Source organism: Ixodes scapularis, unplaced genomic scaffold, assembly GCF_016920785.2.
Source record: "Ixodes scapularis isolate PalLabHiFi unplaced genomic scaffold, ASM1692078v2 PGA_scaffold9__187_contigs__length_104089568, whole genome shotgun sequence".
NCBI lineage: Eukaryota > Metazoa > Arthropoda > Arachnida > Ixodida > Ixodidae > Ixodes > Ixodes scapularis.
Window position 1 is genome coordinate 72,472,228 of NW_024609884.1, and position 18,047 is coordinate 72,490,274.

An 18,047-nucleotide genomic window follows, 5' to 3' on the forward strand; every position below is an offset into this window, starting at 1 on the left:
AATATGGCCAAATTAACGCTAATGTGGTTGCCATAAATGGTGCGTACCCATACCCATTCTTCACAATTTCATTAATATTAAAAAGCGTAAAAATGCTACAGGGTGGTCAGGAAAAGACAAACTGACAGCACAGAGGTGGACGGTAGTTTTGAAGGAAAAATTCCTAATACATTTTCGTACAACCGACCCAAAAATGCCCATGGGCCGGAACGATCGAGAGGTGCCACCCTGTAACATGCTTCGCAATGCATGTTTTAACAGCCAGCGTGTAGCGTCTCCGTCTACACGACATTAAGGAAGCAACCAGAGTGACTTTGCAGCCTACAACCTTGGCGGTAACATGATATAGGAATGGTAATGGGTTTCTTCTTCTGGAGAGATAATTTGAAAGTAGCCAGAATGACTTGAAGGTCGCTTAGTTCTTTAAGGTAATCCAGGGATTGCAAGTTGCTTGGATTTGTCATGAGTATTAAGTCTACTATGTTCGAACTACGTGCAGTCTCTTGTTGCTGGCGTGATTACTTGAGTGAGTTGGTAGTTCTGTATGCAGTTTAAAAATTCACCACACTCTTTAGAGCTGACACGAGATAATTTGACATCTCGTGCGACATTTGCAGAGCTTGGTCAACGACATTTTGTCCTTGCCTGGAGATGAGAACCCCAGACTGAAAGAGCTAGTCCCCATCATGCTCATCTGCAGTGCATTGTCCCACTTTATCGAGTTGGATTCTGACTTATTTTCCGAACTGCGAGACTGGATGAAAGGGATCTGCAAGGAGCAAAGTATCAGTGAGTGCTTCTGTTTCTGCAACTTGATGTAACATTTTTCGTCCTCAAATGTCCTTGTTGGACAACTTGATTTCATTGGTGTGCCAGTTTCATATTGTCTGCATGCTTTGGTGAGTTCCCGTAAGCCCCAACTGAAATGCAGACAAGCGAGCAACTCGTAACCACCCGAGCTGGGGATAACCGGGACCATAATTTGGAGTGTCGTCAAATGACGCCACAGTAATTGTGCCAAGCACTCAGTGCCGGAACGAGCCAACTTTCACCTCCTTATATATGCTCGCTGTCATAAGTGTGCACAGATTATGATTTAGAAAGAAACTGTAATAATTGTTTTTCATTGAAGTTGGGCTATAAAGAATATTTTTTTTCTTTCCTCAGGTGATCCCGTCGTTTCGCGTAGCCTGGTGTCGTTTTTTCTCACCGTGAACCACCAGACAGCTGAGTGCCTGAGGAACCTTGCGCACATATCGGGCAGCGTTTATTCCAACCTCGGAGACATTGACGAGGCAAGCTTAGTAGGCTCTTTCCAGTCTCTGGCACAAATGTCTGCAGTGACAACTTTGTATTTAATTGCTTTTTGATTTGACTCTGCTACAGGATGTGGAGCCGGGTAGAAGACAAACTTATGCTGTCATCAGCCCAAAAACAGCGGGGGCGGTGACCACAGTTTTGTTGGATCACTTGCACAAGATTCAAGAGCGCATAGACTGGCTGCTAGGCGTGATGAAGTGCTACATTACCCTCGAGACACGTGCAAAAGAGAGGACAGGTAATGGCAGCGGCATCTAGCCGTGATGAATGCAGAATTATGAGAGCGAGCTCTAAAAAGCTTCCATGTGGTTTCATGAAAAGTCTGTCTAGAATTTAGGGAATTAGATTAATTTGATAATTGTAACTTGTGTTTCCTTGGGCTTAAAGAATTGAGAGATTTGCTTTGCAGAATGCTATCTGATCTCGCATGCGTGGCAGCTTGCATTGAGTGCCTTGAAATTGATCTGATCACTCTGCTGCTTAACAGGCGCCGAGCTGTCGAACCGGCAGGTGGAAGAGGTGGGCTTGTGCAGGCAGCTGGGATATCTGGTGGCCATTTTTGTAGAGCTCACGCAGTGCCGTCTGCCTCCCGGCCCGTGCGTGGAAGGTGTCATGAAGCAGCTCACCCGTCTCTACAACTCGCTCTCAGGTCTCAGCAAACTGGTGGGTTGGCAGTTGGCTCGAATGCCTCTTGGCATGCTCTTGCTTCAATTGTCTGTGCCTCTGTCTTTGCAGTACCTGTGTTTGTATAGCTCTAAACAGGGCGGCTTCTGCAATAAGTTTGAGAAGCTCGTCAAGCTGGCCGCTACCGAACTGACACCACAAGTATATGCTATGATCACATTTCTGCAGGTGAGGCATGCTTTGGTTAAGGCGTTTCGGTACATAATCTGGGAAGGGTGGGCATTGCCATAGCATATTGCTTTGAGATTTTCATAAAGCTGAGAGCATTGTGCACCTTCCTGTGATTTAAGTGGTATAATTTTAGAGAAGAGGGGCATTAACTCATTTGCTTATATCAAGTAATATTTTTATGTTACCATAACATGATTCCTTTGCAGAGTGCCGAGCCGGATGGACCTCCGAAAATGAAGAAACAAAGACGGAATGAAATCCAGAAGGTAAAGGGAAGTTTTGGCTTTGATGGGTGGCTGTGTAAACTGCTTTGTCCTACTTGCAAGCAATTGGAAGGCACCTAAGCAGGTGCACATTCCAACCAAGATGTGCACGCTCTTTCCCAAAAATCATTGAGACCACTTTGGTCAATAAAAAATTAATTCTTAGTGTTCTGTATCACAGGCAAATCCTTCGGTTAGACACTGGAGCGTCTAGACCGGCCTTTTAATCATGGCACTTGCAATAAATCGTCCTGCACCCACCATCCGCGTGCAGTCCCAATGCGGGTTCACTGTCTCGTCATCTGCTAACATAAGCTGATATTTCACACTTAGTAAGAGACGGGTTGTATTATTCATTCATGTGATCTCAAAGTTTTGTTCACAATCTCATTTGAGGAGCCCGGCTTTTTTTAATAAGCTGCTTAGTCATTTATGAAGTGTCAGCATTAATTAGCTGTATTTATAAGCTCTTACAGCTACACTACAATCTATATGGAGCTCAAGTTTGTCTGCTTTTTTTCTCAAGGGTTGTGGTGACATAAAAATGCAACCTCTAATAAGCTCCGATTGAAGGATAGTGGGTAGACCTCGAAGCAGTATTGGGTAGTAACTACAGTAAAACCTTGTTATAACAAAATAGGATATAACAAACTAATCGATATAACAAAGCAATCCTAATTCCCCTTGCTTACTAATAGTGGGAAGAAATGGACATTGGCTATAACAAACTAATGGTTATAACGAAATAATTACGACCGCTCCTTCAACTTTGTTATAACGAGGTTTTACTGTAGTAACGCATTACCGGTAACTAGTTGCTTTTTTCTGTAACTCGTTACTGCTTAGTGAAAAGAACTTGTAATGTAATTGAGTTACTTATTTTCGAAAGTGACTGTAAAATGTAACGTTGTTACAGTTACTTCTCAGATTTACGTAATATCCCGAGTCATCGCCCATCCCCGAGCCATCGCCCACCCCATTTTTTGGGCCAATATCGATTTCCGAAAAAACACCGAGTCATCGCCCACCCCTTCAAATACCCCAGCGCGGACTCTGCGATCCGCGAACACTCATCCTACCCGAATGACGCGGCCGCGGCCGCGGACCTTACAGTTGGAGGACCTCCGTGACAAAGTAAAACGAAGGAGGGAAAGACACTTCTTTTTGTTTACGCATTTCCTCCGTGAGCGACCCCAAAGTGGTCGTGTATCCGTGCGAAAAGAAAACGTGGAGATAACAAAATAAGAGTTTGCGGAGTATTAAGTCAAAGTCTGTCTCCGCCGAAGTAAGAACACCGCGAACCCGCTCCTTCTTCCCGCCCGTCGCGACCGCGGTTGCGCAATATTTTAGGCAAAGCCAACGCGTAAATAAAGCTTTGCTGGAACGCCCTACACAGACGTTTGCAGAGCGTCCCAACCGTGCATTGATAGCCCGCCGTGCACGGACGCACGTATGTACGCACCAAACAAGAAAGTTGCGCAAGAGCTTGTGATTGACAAGGCGCCCGACTTGGCCCGACGCCAAAGTATTTGCCAACGCGACTGCCGGCTTTCCCGCTTTCCCAGGATTGCTCTTGGTCGCTTCTTTGGTCCGCTCGCTCCCTCGCTCGCTCGTTGCGCCTGGTCGGTTTTTCTATTTTCTTGTAGACTTTTCTTTTTTTTTTTTTTTTTACTAACTAGGAGAACATAGTGGTGACATTCTTTCACGGAACAAACGTTCGCGCTATATGCAGATCGGCGGTGTTTCTAGCGCGTATGCAAGCAACGGACTTCGCTATAGTAAAATATTCTTTCGTGAGCATTCTTTTCTATAAAACAATGAAACTAAATCGAGTTTTGAGTTTGATGTATCTCTTGTGCATCAGCGCTAGATACGCGGAGAGAAATAGGCGGTTTTTCCGCTTTTTTTCAAGTGTTTGTGCTCACCCACCGAGACATGGCCCACCCCACTTTTTTAATGAATTTCAGGCGGTAGGGGGGTGGGCGATGACTTGGGATATTACGGTATGTGCAAAAATATTGCAAACACAACCACCAAATCGTCTCGCAACTCGTGAGGGAGTCTCTAGTCCTGGTACGGGAAGGGCACAGCAAAAACTGCTGCAGAAAGCGTCTGGAGAAGGAGGGAAAAAAATAAAAACAAAAAGAAACTAAATTCTTGGGTGACCCTACTTGGCCAAGCTGGTACCACCAACTGGGAGGATGGGGACATTTGTGTCTGTACTAGCCGTGTATGGCGCATCTCCCACAGCATACACAGATTTAATAAAGCGTGGCATGTCTAAAGCGTTTTTCTTTTCTCTGTCCGGCGGAGGGAGTTAATGCTTTTTGCAGAGGACAGCTTTTGGTGATTGTCGTCCCGAACGCCCGCAGGCTTGCGGCACAATCGATTTTCCAAACCTCGTCTTCCTGCCGCCAAGCATACATTTCCTTCCTCTCTAATTTGAATCGTCCAACTCCCAGATGCACTCTTGTGGGATCTCGACTTCTGGCCCAATTTCTCTCCCTTCCTTTTTTTTTTTTTTTTTTTTTACAACCCAGTTATTGGCTCTGCTTCCCTCACCCACTTCTCGTCCCTTCTCGGGTCCTGACACTTGACAAGCGGAATTTGCTCGAAACATCTGTGTCGTTCTGCTTGGTTGTGTGTTTTCTTGAAATCGAAAGACCGCCCTTAGCCGGGACCAGGGGCACTTGGCATCAGTTGATTTATAGATATTCACGTCGTGGGCTTTCCGGTTGGTTTCTTCTATTTTGGGTGGTGAGATGGAGGAGCACAAGCGTTTTCGATCTGGTTAGGGAGTGGCAGAGAAAAGATCGCAACAGCCGTTTGGAACTCTACACGCAGTGGTCGCTTGTACCTCGATCAGTGCTTATTTTGACGGGGGAATGTTGCCGCAACATTGCTTTCCAAGTTTTCAGGGGAAGCTTCGTGTTTCATGAAAGATTGTGCGCACGCTTTAGAAAATTATTCGACCGACGAGTGGATTGGAGTGGCGTAAGAAAACTTCTACAAAGCTGATTGCAAGGTATGACTTATATTAATATTGGCTTCACATTTGCACAATTTTTATTGCTTGCATCCGATTTCACCTCGTCAAACAAATCAGAAATTACAATACAAAAAAGCGCAAAAAATTAAACGAAGGACAAGTGAGAGGAATGCACACGACAAGCGCTTACTTACAACTGAATTTTAATAAAAAGAAACATGAAACCCTCGAACCACCAAAACACAAAACACCGCCAATCTTATCAATGTGATTACAATCTTGCTTCGTAAGGACACATATAAGCAATATCGCTGCCAAAGTCGTTTGGCAGCGTGTGCATTCCTCTCGTTCGTCCTTCGACTAATTTTTCACACTTTTTTTTTGTTGTATAATGCATCACCAACTCGCCCAAGTTACCACTCTAATCAGAAATTTGAATTGACCGATTGTAAACTAACACCCGGATTGGATATACTCAAGATCTGGACATGTACTGTTGTGTGCATGTATATCTTATGGTGGTTGCGCTTATTTTAGAGTTCTTCATGAACCATTTATCTGCTATGTTAAAATTTTGAAAAACTAAAGTCGCCTGTAATTTTGCCAAAGAACAGACTCTAAATTCTTTATCATGTAGTGGATTTACTCGGATTCGGCCTTAAATTATGATCTTGTTCAAGGAGCTATTTATGGTAAAAATTGAAATAAGAAGAAACAAACATGTTAATATTGATTATTACGAAAATCTTAGTTTCACAAAATAATCAGATCCACTATTGTGAACAACACAGTCTTATATAAGAAATCTATGCTAATTTAAAGGCATATGAAGGAAGTTTCCTTTTGAATGTTTTGTATGTTTTTTTATTTTTTTGTAAAGTAACCACAAAGTAACGGCATTACTTTAGCGAAGTAACTGTAACACGTTACTCTTTCAATTTTCTAACTTTAACAGGGTTACTTTTATTGCCTGAATAATTGTAACACCTACATTTTAGCAATAACATGCCCATGACTGCCTCAAAGCAAGCTGCCTTGAGGGCTACCCACTATCCTTCAATCGGAGCCTATCAGAGCTTGCCGTTTTGACATCACCGCAACCCTGCAAAAGAAGGAGACAAACTTGCACTCTGCATATGCATATTTGTTAGCTCTCCTAATATTTAGTATACCAGAATCTTGGGCAGCATAGCAGATGTTACTTTTTTTTAGTAGCCAGTCGCCCGTTGAGGCAGACTAACTTCAGGCTGTATAAGCGTTCAAACAACACAATTGTTTTTTATGCAAGGCGCTGGCATTTTTTAATATTTCTCTAATGTTTTGTGACAGGCAGTGGTTGCCAAAGAGCTGAGCATCATTCCCTCCCTTATCTATGCGATTGAGCAGCACGAAAGACTGCTCATTCAACTGGTCAAGAAATCAAAGGTATTTGGAAAGTCTGGGTTTTCTGTGCAGGCAGTCGTACGAGACAAGCTCTTTTGCAGGTCAACCTCATGGAGGGTGCCAAGATGAGCACGGCACGGGACTTCCGCATCAACTCTGCCACCGTTCAGGCCCTTCTTGAAGAATCGGCTGAGGCCGACGAGAATGAGGTAGGACATTCTCACTGCACTGTTTGCACACTTGGTACTTTCCAAAAATCACAGTCCACGTTCAAAATCCGAGTCTGACGAGTGAGCACTCGCCACTTTAGCAGTGGTGAAATTGTGTGTATCAAATTAATGTGGCAAGAAATGCTTACTGGCAATAAAGTAGAAAGTTGGGCTAGTTGGTTTTGGTTATACATAATGACAAATACACAGCGCAAAAGGACAAAAAGAGAAGAGACACACCGGATAGAACAGAGCGCTGACTCGCAACTTACTGGCAAGGTAAGAATTTTTTGGAGTGGCAATTTGCAGTTGCAGTTGTCTTGCTTCCAGCATGAGCCTAGTGACTTTATGAATCACTTGAGAGGTTTGTGCAACACCAGTACATCGTGGACACACATTCGTGTACTCATTACTGTTTGGTGCACATTAAAGTTCTTAAGGTAGCAGTCGTATTGCACTGGCTAAATGTCTCGTCTCCAGCATAGGCTGGTGGCACCATACCTCGGAGGTAGACCGACCTCTCGTTGACCAATGAGCATCTAATTTTCTTTTTTGCTTTGGAGGCAGGACAACCAGAGGACCTCCCAGTCATTCTTTTTGCTTAGCTCGTGCATTTAAAGTGAAGCCCTTCTGGGTTCCTCTAATTGTTCCAAAAGGGTTGTTTTGTTGCACCAGCTCTGTGTTTTTAGTATCTGGGAGATGGTGAAGCATACATGCCTGGTGGCATCTCCGACCTCTCCTCCTCTTCTCTGCTTTTGTTTTTTTTTTCTTTGCAGAATATGAATTGTACACTGCGTAAGACTGTTACAACTTTCGCGCTTTTTTGTTTTTTACTCCGAAAGGGTACCGGCGGTCATCAGAATTTACCACTCAAGCTAGCATCCCAGCTGAGCGCTTTCCACCACTATAGTTGTTTTGATGACAGTCCTTCAATACTGAGAGAAAACCGGCAATGGCTTGTTCGCATTAGCAGTGCAGTGCCGCAGAGTGTACCTCAGTTCACAGTGAGGAGGAGAAAAGGAAACAAATGCTTCTTTGACAGAACTCTGTGTCTTGGGGGGGGGGGGGGGGGGGAGGACTTCTGAAAAGTTTGAAGGACTACAGTATTTTCCAGTCTAGTCTACAGACTATACATGTTTTAAAGTTGAAATATTACACAGTTGTGACCAGACTTGTGCCATATATTTGAAAAAAGTAATTAATTATGATTACTTGACCATAAAACTAATGGATTACCATCACAAATTACTGGCTATAAAAAGTAATTGATTAATTACTTTGTTACTCTACTCTATTACTTATCAGTTACTTCAAGAAAGACATGCAAAGACGTGATTTGTGCTTAGTATCCTTGTATGCACTCATAGAATAACTTATTTACAATCTATAAACAGCAACTAATTTATGTTTGTCTTCCCTACAGCTAAAATAAACCAATAGCAGCGTGACAGTTCGACCTGTCCACAAGTATTTGCCCCATGATTTCCGTCACGGCGGTATTTGGCCCCGAACGCTAACCCAAATATTTGGTGATAAATTGATCGTTACCGAGCGCAGTCTGTGTGACTCATGCTCGTATTGAATTTGAGAGTTGATTTTTGGCTTGCAAGCGTGGACACTGGGGATCATCACGGTACACTGTGGAGGTGGGAGACTGCGGATCATAGCGGTATACACTGTGGATCATTGCGAAGGCGAGAATACAAATATAGTGCTCCCATACCCCATTCACATGGCCAGCATAAAAGTACTTTTAACAAAAATGAAAGACATTTACAAATCTCTGTAATGCAAAATTTGAGCGTAGCTCTTGAGGAAGAGGAGGAGGAGGAGGGAAGGGTAAGCCCCTCCTCCTCCATACCCTCCCCTCCTCTCCCCCTCCTCCTTCCACAGTTTCCCGCTAAATTTAGCTGGAAAATTGACACCACGTGACCTCCAACACCAATTACTTTCCCCGCTAAATTTAGCGGGGAAAATGACGTCGCATGACTTCGTGCCACGTCCCCTATGAACAGATTCAGTTTCTCCGCTAGATTTAGTGGGAAAATTGACGTCATATGACCTCAACACCAATTCGCTTTCCTGCTAAATTTAGCGGGGCGGTTACGCCGATGGTGACGCCGCTATATGCAGAAACAGGTGCCTAAGATCTGCGCTCTAATAGGTCCCTTTGCAATTGGCAAATAAGCCAGCGCCCTGGGGTCGTGAGCACATGCCACTCGCGGGGTATTGGGAACTGGTTTGCCGCCGACCATAAAGGACCCTATAGCTAAAGGAACCTTTATGATTGTGTGAATGGAGTATTAGTGTTTTGAATATCACAGCAGAAATCGTGTTTATACTCCTCGTGCGCTAAACTGTTTTGACTCGCTAAGCAGTATTCAGTAAGCAATATTCAAGCCCAAAATCGTTTCATGGTGTGTTTAATAAACTGATTTACACACGGTATTTCTAACCCTACAACCATTTTTGTAAAGTTTATAGGCTAGTATGTTTTAGAAGATCAAAAATTTTTGCCGAATTGTTTTTGCAGGCCCATATGGCTCCTATCGCACTACTCATGGTATGCTTAGAAGTAGCATTATGAACTGCCGATACTAATATCCTTTTACGGAAATAAAATTTGCGCAAACTCCCTGGGCAACTGTTCGAAACATACTTTATGCCGCATGTCAGCGGAGACACATGGACGGAAAAATAATCAAAGGCTATGTTGCTAGTGCAAAACTGTTAGGCTTGCTTCAGACGGTGCAACTTTCTCTGCAATTTTGGGGTTGCTGGCGGGTTGTTCCCTAGCTTTCCCTAGATCGACTTGAATTGCTGAGATCGGGTCTGGCTCAAAACAAGCGAGCAACCCTGAGGGATTCGAAGACGTTTGGAAGCGGCAGCAGGCCAGTCAGGGACGCAATACTTTCACGTGATACCCCGTGCCGGTGATGATGGCAACTGAAAGCTTGCTTCTGGTTTGAAATATTGTTTTTAGAAACAAACCATTTCAGAAAGATGCATTAGCATTCTCAATGCCATTTAAATGCATAAAAACATTTTTTATTATGTAACTGTGTGTCTAAATAGTGCGAGAAAAATAGAATTTAATGATAATGATGGCAAATTGCAGCAATTGGTTGCTGCATGTGAATGCGGGCGGCCCGTGTTGCTGGTGTTGTGACATCAAGTTGCTGGGAGAAATTGCCCTGTCTGAAGAGGGCCTTATGCAATCGCCAACTTATCAACCACAGAAAAATCTTTTTTAAATTCTTTTAAACACTGGTTTCCACAAAGAAAAAAAAAAGAAGGCTTACTTTTACATAATTTTTCTAAGTTAGAATTCGTGGACTTGGCAGGTGAAAGCACCTTTTTTTGGGGGGAAGCAGAGTAGGCATTGAAACTCTAAATCCAGTCCAATGGGTGCCTTGAAGCTTGAACATAGGATCTAACGACATGGTGATGGTGGAAGAGACATGCTGAATGCACACTGCTGGAACCTCTTGCGTTTTTTATAGCTGTTGATCAGCAAGCTAGAGACAGGATCTCAGTAAAACATATTTAACAGCAGAAAAAGAAAAGTTTATATAGATAAAACTTATCTATGTAAACACGAGGAGAAAAAGAGGGCTGAGAGAAAGGCAGGATTTCACGAGGACTACACTTGACTTTAGGCTATACCCTACTAAGACGACGAGAATGCGAGGTTTTTTCAATAAAACAAAGCTAAGCAAGGGAAACGGAAAGAGTTCACGGAAAACTCATCAGCAGATGTGGTGACTTGTGAGTCGTTCTCCAAGACGACACTTGTTTCGCTTGTAGGTTGAACTAGGGCTCTGGGTGTTCGTCTCTACTTGACAAGAAAGTTGGAAACCTCGAGCCTCCATCACAGGAAGAAAACGACATGCTTTGTTTGCAGTGTAACAAGAAAATCGAAGAAAAATTGCACGTAAAAGCGTCGCAAGGCACTGGGGCTCTCAAATTGTTCTTAGAACTGGACAGCATCTGGCCTTTTGTCCCGCAAAACCCCTCTCAGAGCGACTCCGACTCATCCCCTGCACAAAACGCAAACAAGCAAAAGAAGGGAGTCTGACGCCCCACCGGCCTCGGTGCACACACAGTTGCAGTGTCTACTGTTTTAGTTTAAAGAAAAAGATGTGAAAGAAAGCGATTAGTTCAACTTCGGGCTTTTTTTAGGGTGTTGCTTGTGTCTTTATTCACGTCGCGCTTCCAAAATCTGAGCGCGGGCTGTGACTAGAGTGCACAAACTTTCCAATAATGATCTTTGCAGAAAAACACAGCAGATGCAGCCGAACCCACTCCACAGTTCCAGTTTGGTAGATTCGTGCCATGTGACATTTTTATGAGCCATTTCTCTTTTCCCTTCACCCCACCTTGAATCCAGTGCTCAATGCTCGAAGGCTTCCTTTTCCTGCGAAAAAGCGACCGTGTGTCGGGGCCCTCCTCATTTAAGGCCCGTTCACACACTTCCAACCTAGTACGACCAAGAGAGACGAGACCTGTTGAAACCTCTTAAAATTTCTTAGGACGAGAGAACACACTGGCATGCTGGCGCCATCTATGTGGTGACCCTGGAACTGCATTTTACAAGGGGGCAAAGGTTTTGCGGGATTTCCGAGGTCACATGTGCCTAATAGCTGTGAGAAAGGCTCATTTATAACGTTGACAAACGCTTTTCGAGCCAAGAAAGAAAGGACAATGCGCGAGAGAAATAGAAAATATGCTGGGCCGCCAAGTTTACACTGCTACCCAATAGATGGCGCCAGTGTGCTCTCGTTTTAAGAGGTTCCAAGGCACCCGGTTCTAAGAGGTCGCAAGTCTGTGAACGGGCCTTTATCGTGCTACGGAGATAGCAGAGTCAACACCCCCCCCCCCCCCCCCCCTCTCTGTTTCCCTGTCCCCGCCTTCTCCTTTTTTTTTTTTTTCCCAGGACTTGTCTAGCTTTTGACTTCAGTCTATCTGCCCCTCACCCCCTCCCTTTTGTTTCAGTGATGTGGCCCTAAAATCCTAATTTTATTATTATACTTAAAATATTGAAAAAAAAAATTGAAATAACAAAAAAATTTAGTAACTTGTGGTAATCCGCTACTGAAAAAGTAATGAAATTGCGTTAAAAATTGCTCTTTTTTAAATAATTGATTAATTAATTGAATATGCTGGACATGTTAACCTAAACATGGACAAGTGTATGTAATTATATCAGCTTGAACTTTAGAAATATCTAGAACACAAAGACAGAAACGACAGGATATGACACACAGGACAAGTACCCATGTTTAAGTTAACCCAGTTCTCAGTGAAAGTGTGGTGCAGGCACGTAGCCAGGGGGAGTCCCATGGGGCCCGGGCCCCCTCTGAAATCTTCCATGTTGTTGGGACCTCCTCTCCCCCCTCCCCCTCATTCAGCATTTTGTCATGGGCGGGCCCCCCCGAAACAAAATCCTGGCTACGTGCCTGGTGTGGTGGGCACTCCCCCGGTATTTTACAGTAGTGAGGTACCCCCATTTAGAGAGAACAGAAACGGACTGACGACATCTCTTCCTGAACGAGTGTATTGTATAAACAACCGGCTCATCCTAACCTTCATGTTTAGTGAAAGGTCTAGGATATTTCTGTCTAGGCTGTTTTGGTGCAGACTTTTCGGTGCACGGACTTTTCAAGGAGCTCGTACTTTTTGATGTATGGGCATTTCAAGGCCCGGACATTTCGGTATATATACATTTGATATCCTAATGATCTTTCAGTTGTCACAAAAAAAAAAGAAAGTAAAAACAAAAAAACCTAGGTAGACATATTATTACTTAATTATCGTCCAGAACCCAGAAATAATAAATCAAGCATGCCGTCTTCCCGTCGCAATTAGCTAAACAGCTATTGTTAAAGGAAGCACAAAAACTAGCTTTAAAACAATGAGCTGCTTCTACACAGTGGCGTTACTAGGGGCAGCTGCAGCCGGGGTGGTGACCCGCGGCGACACCTCCCGGAGCGCTGCACCCGGGGCGGTCCCCCCCTCCCGTCAGTGACGCCACTGCTTCTACATTTGATTAACTTTACTCCACATATAAAGTTTTCCCTTGGAAATATGGCGATGCAACAATTTAAAGTTATGTAACACAGTATACATTTGTGTATTCATTTCAGTTCTGAGCTTTATTGGGCTATATGTCTGTCGTATCATTGTGAATTGTTTTACAAAGAGAGTTACGACGCAAAAGCTACACGCAATATAAAAAAAGGAAGCTTTAAGCAGAGCGAACGCTGGAACAGAAAAACATTTTCAAAACATTTCTCAGTTACTTTTTTTTTTTTTTCGCAAGTGTAACTAGTTTAAAGTTTTGCTGATAGTAACATTTCGTTTTACATAAGTAATATAGTGTCGGTTTTGTTTTAGTCGTGTTTATTTTTCTTCGCAATTCTTTGTCCACACTTAGGTCAATAATTACGGCCCTTAACTAACTGGAAGTGCTGGAGCATCTGTTGAAAGTTGTGTGGAAACCGTTACATTAGTAGTAATGTCACGGGGACAAAACAGCTTGGGCACTTGTTCCCCAATTACCGACGGGAAGACGGCAACACGCCGGTGAGCGCGTACAAATAAATTTATTTCGCCATTACGCATTGCTATAACAAATAATGCTGGGAGTTCAACTATTTCAATATCTGAATTCTTATTTGCATCGAAATGTCCATACACTGAAATGCCCGTGCACCTAGATCTCTGTAGTACACCGCCGGATCCCCTTAGTGAGATCGGTTCCTTTCACATTGTTTCTCGTGCACTGGTGCGAGCTCTAAAGCGACCTGAGGCGATGTGGGGAGAGGTTGAAAAAAATTTTTTTTTGTTTACATTATGAATTCAATTAAAAATCACATATAGCTTTAAGAATAAACACAGAAGTTGCACAGCGAGCTTTCTCAACAAACGATATGATGCCTGTCGTGCGATGTCGAGAGGCACCAATCGGTCGTTGTCTAAGGTGATAATTAAAAAATAGTTTGTTGGAAGATAAATGATTAAATAATATATAACCGTTTATATACTCTGATAAATAAAAGCATGTGACTGAGTGGAAAGAATAAACATCTAATATGGAGAGAGATCAGCGATTTTCATAGAGAATATTTTCCTACTTTCATTTACTGTCGTTTTGATTCTCTCAAATAAAGTAACTTTTATGTTGTTTTTTTGTTAGCTGGAAAATAAGACAATTTATCAAAAATGCATAATTGCTTTTCCACGCATTCCTTCTCGTGAGCCTTTGGTTTTGTATGCAGTACATTGTTACTATGAACTTGTTTGTCGTGTCCCGCACTGGGTGCAGGGGTGGAACTGCTGCGCCATTTGCACCAAACTGCGCCAGAACGAGAACCCTGCTACATGCTGCTCCAAAGGTTGTATTTGTGCACAATTTGTGCCACGTGTGCGCCAAAAGGGAGCTGTTCTCAAAAAGGAAACTGAAAGTGTCTGGCACTTGGCATTCTTGGCGATGCCACCGAAAATTAAGAAAGTACAGTTGTTGATCTTGCGGATGCCTAAGTACTATGTGCGAAGAGTACGGCTGCGCGAATATTCGAATTATCAAATACTAGTTTCAAATTATACGCCATCTGATGTTCGCTTTAAAATTAACTGCAATGTTCATACTTTTCGAAATGTTGATCTCGGCGGGTTAGCCCCCTTGAGTGCGCTTTACCTCAAGCATCGATCCACTGCGGAGAAGCAATACCCGCGGAGCTGACACCGCGATCTCGCGACCAGCCGCGCACTTAGGCGAAAAACACACCTTCAAAGTGGTAAAACGCTCGCGCGCTCCTGGTGTAATAATGATAAAAAAAAATATATGATTGTTGATATTTATATTTAAATAAAATCTTCCAAATTTAAATCTGGCTTTTATGCAAGGGTGTGTGTTAGACACCGATGTTTTAACAACCTGTGTTCACTAGTTGTACTTGCTTTGTTTAAATTCAGAATTTAAGAAAATCAAGGAAATTTTTAAATCTCCTCAATTAGGTAGAGAGGGGCTTCCTTATAGGCACTTATAGGTTTAATTTTATGCCAAATCTGTCACTTACTTGCCCTCCTAATGTAAGCACTCGACTGTCTGAGGCCACAGTCTATAAATATAGCTAGATTAAATTTAACGGAGCTCATAAGTGGGCAATTAGAAGCTTGAAAATAACCTTTGCGAGTTCTGCTGAATTTTTGTTTAAGCGTGGTGTAACAGTAGTGAAAGGCAAGGAGAAAGGCGCAGCAGCTATTCAATATTTTATTAAAAAACATTCGGCCAAAACCACTATTCACTTTGAATTGGCTTTGAACCCAAAATCCATTATTTGCACATTTCTAACGAAGAGTTACCGGTTTCTGTGCGAACGGTGCTCACATTGATTGTACAAATAGGTAGCGCAACTCGTGATCAGATAGAGTAGCTATATACCCTGGTTAGCTGCTGTAAGAACAGTAGCAGGTTGAATACGAGCGAGGGCAGCGAGAGACACATTTAACACAAAAGTGTCCGTTTGACGTCGAACTCGCGACGATTAGCTCACCCTGATACAAGCCCTACAAAGTAGCCAAAAACATATTTTTTACGTCAAACACAAACCGAAGACACCATCGGTGCCCCTAATAGGTTAATTGGGACATCTGGAAAACTGGAAAATTACCAGCCTGTGATTCTTCAATAAATAAATAAATAAGTATCTGTAGTGGCCAGGTCCGCTGTAAATATGATCCCTTAAACAGTCTCGCAACACTCCAACAACTGAAGATTTTTCATTGGCTAACTTTTAAAAAAATTGTATAAAAATTTTTGACATGAAAGCTGAAGATTGTCTGCTCCAAAAGTGGGAATTTCTGCTCCAAAACCCGTTGTTCCCTGCTACAAGAGCTGCTCCAAATCACCATTTGTCAGTTCCACCACTGCGGGTGTCTTGCCGTTCCATGGGAAGTATTGTTTATAAAACATGTATCATTCGGGGCAATATTTATACCACTGAAGGGGTTCGCTTAAAAACAAACCCATCTTCATCGAAGCGTCGTTCTGTACATGCCTTTTCTCACGCTGCGCCTCAATCATTTTATGCCCTGACAATTTCCCTCCGTACACATTCCTAGCTTAATTGTTTCGCACAGCTAACATTCTAGATAATAGAGCGTGCCCGTGCTAATAAGAACTCGTAGCTACTAAGATAAATCCACTCGCGATGCCTACATTTCAGCGCTGTTCCGCGGCGTCCCATTGCTTCCCGTGTAATCATATTTGTTCCCTAGTTCTTCTGTTATTTGGAGATGACTTTCCAGACAATACCAGTTGTTTTTGCGACGTATATCGACGCGCTGTGCCTTCACATCAGCACTATGCCGAGGTGCCCATCCCGACGCGATCGCCTCCAACCGTGACGTCACGAGAGGCGTTCTCGGGCCTTGACTTTAGGTTCAAGGTCGTCACCGTGCCGTGGTGTTGGTCGTGCTGTGCACAGTAAAGGCCAGCTCCCAGCATTTCTTTCGGTGCGTCGGATGGCGCTGCAATCCTTGCAAATGGTGATATAGATTGAACCCACGTACCAAATGTGTTGTTTGAGAAAGCAGAGTGGAAAGAGGTGCACTTAACAATTGGGCGTCTTGGACGCAGGACGACGACGGAGATGCCAGCGGGGAGCCTTCAGCGCGATGCTCGGCGCCTGTGTCGTGCGCGAAGAAACCCGAGCGCAAGCGGTCCAGGAAAGCGGTGGCCAGTGGGAAAAGACAACGTTGACCTCGACGGCTAGAGCTTCGAACGCCACGCTATTGTTTTTTTGTTTGCTTGTTTTTTGTATTTTTTATGTGTTTAAAACGCGGGAAATGACTCGTGATTCTAATAAATTAAGCACCTGCGCTGACCAAGTTGCCTCTCCACTGCGTGCAAATACACGAAATCGCCTCCGCGCAGCGTTGTGTGAGAGGCTGCGCAAGCACGTGGCTCTGAAATGCGCTCTTCTTGGGTGCTGGCTCGTCTTGAAGCTAACTTTCTGCAGCATTGAAGTCGGTGCTAAAGCCACTAAATGAACTGCGCTTAGAGTATCATCGGCACTCCGTTCCTCGATTGTGGGCGCCACCATTTTGGTTCGTATGCAGGGCAGACACAACTGCCGATCGTCATGATTCAAAAGTGCGATTTCCTCAGCACTAGATTCGGTGTTAGGAAGGTCATGTAATTTCGCTTTGCTCTGTCGCGAATTGAAAAAGGGCGGAAAAGCATTTCCTGTGATTTCAGATAACTGGCAACCATGATTTAAGACACAATTTGGCCAAGTGTCGTTACTCTGAAACGTAGCTTATTTAGTGGCACTCGTCGGAGCTGTGGACGTCCGTGCGCTCGCGCACCTTGAGCGCTACTCAAAGCTGTACACGCACGCTCTCTTCACCTCTGCCGCATGAAGTTGTGCTCTGGCCGTTGTCGAATCTGTTGCTGCTTCCGGGAGCAAATCGAGAGTTGGTAGATCGTACGCTGCGAAAAACGGGCCCAGCGGGCGCGGGCTCAATCTCCGAAGTAACGGCCCGAGTTGGCGCTAGCAAAGTGTAGCCCTAGGATACGGTCTACTAAGAGTCTGTTGACCCAGAAAGTGGATTGAACAAGCATCTGAATGATTACCACCTTTTATTAACCTTTCCGTAAGAAATAGAGTCGCCGCCACTGTGCATGCGCTGAACCCAAACCTCGTTTTGGATTGGCGCGTACATGGGCATGCGCAGAACTTTTTTTCAAGGGGGCAAGGCTCTTTTGAAAGGGGGGCCTTCTTTTTTTTTTTTTTTTGTGTGTGTGTGTGTGTGGCGTAATAACATTTTGCCACCGTTTGCGACAGCAATGCAGACGTAGTAATTGGTTCCAGCATTGTTTTAGAATGCCGGGGCGTATGGGCTAGTTCATAAACCCCCAAATCCCAGAAATAAAGGGGGGGGGGGGGGGGGGGGGAAACAGGGGGTGCCTCCCCCTATCCCTTTTTATTGCATCCTAGACGGCGCTATTTCTTTGCATAT

The 18,047-nt window shown here is 43.9% G+C and overlaps 1 protein-coding gene across 2 annotated transcripts in view; it reads left to right on the top strand.

The window, feature by feature from the left end:
• Positions 1–16,909, top strand: part of LOC8035993 (Fanconi anemia group I protein) — a 76,343-nt gene extending 59,434 nt beyond the window's left edge. The window contains exons 24-32 of one of the 2 annotated variants that reach the window (XM_040216834.3): positions 618–789; positions 1,168–1,295; positions 1,387–1,558; positions 1,808–1,983; positions 2,056–2,172; positions 2,382–2,441; positions 6,757–6,852; positions 6,912–7,019; positions 16,663–16,909. In XM_040216834.3, the coding sequence (XP_040072768.2) occupies positions 618–789; positions 1,168–1,295; positions 1,387–1,558; positions 1,808–1,983; positions 2,056–2,172; positions 2,382–2,441; positions 6,757–6,852; positions 6,912–7,019; positions 16,663–16,785 (1,152 nt within the window). In that variant the 3' untranslated portion in view covers positions 16,786–16,909. Of the gene's footprint in view, positions 1–617; positions 790–1,167; positions 1,296–1,386; positions 1,559–1,807; positions 2,173–2,381; positions 2,442–6,756; positions 6,853–6,911; positions 7,020–16,662 lie in introns of both variants that reach the window. The other variant, XM_040503285.2, reaches the window with a different exon arrangement.
• Positions 16,910–18,047: the final 1,138 nt, after the last annotated feature.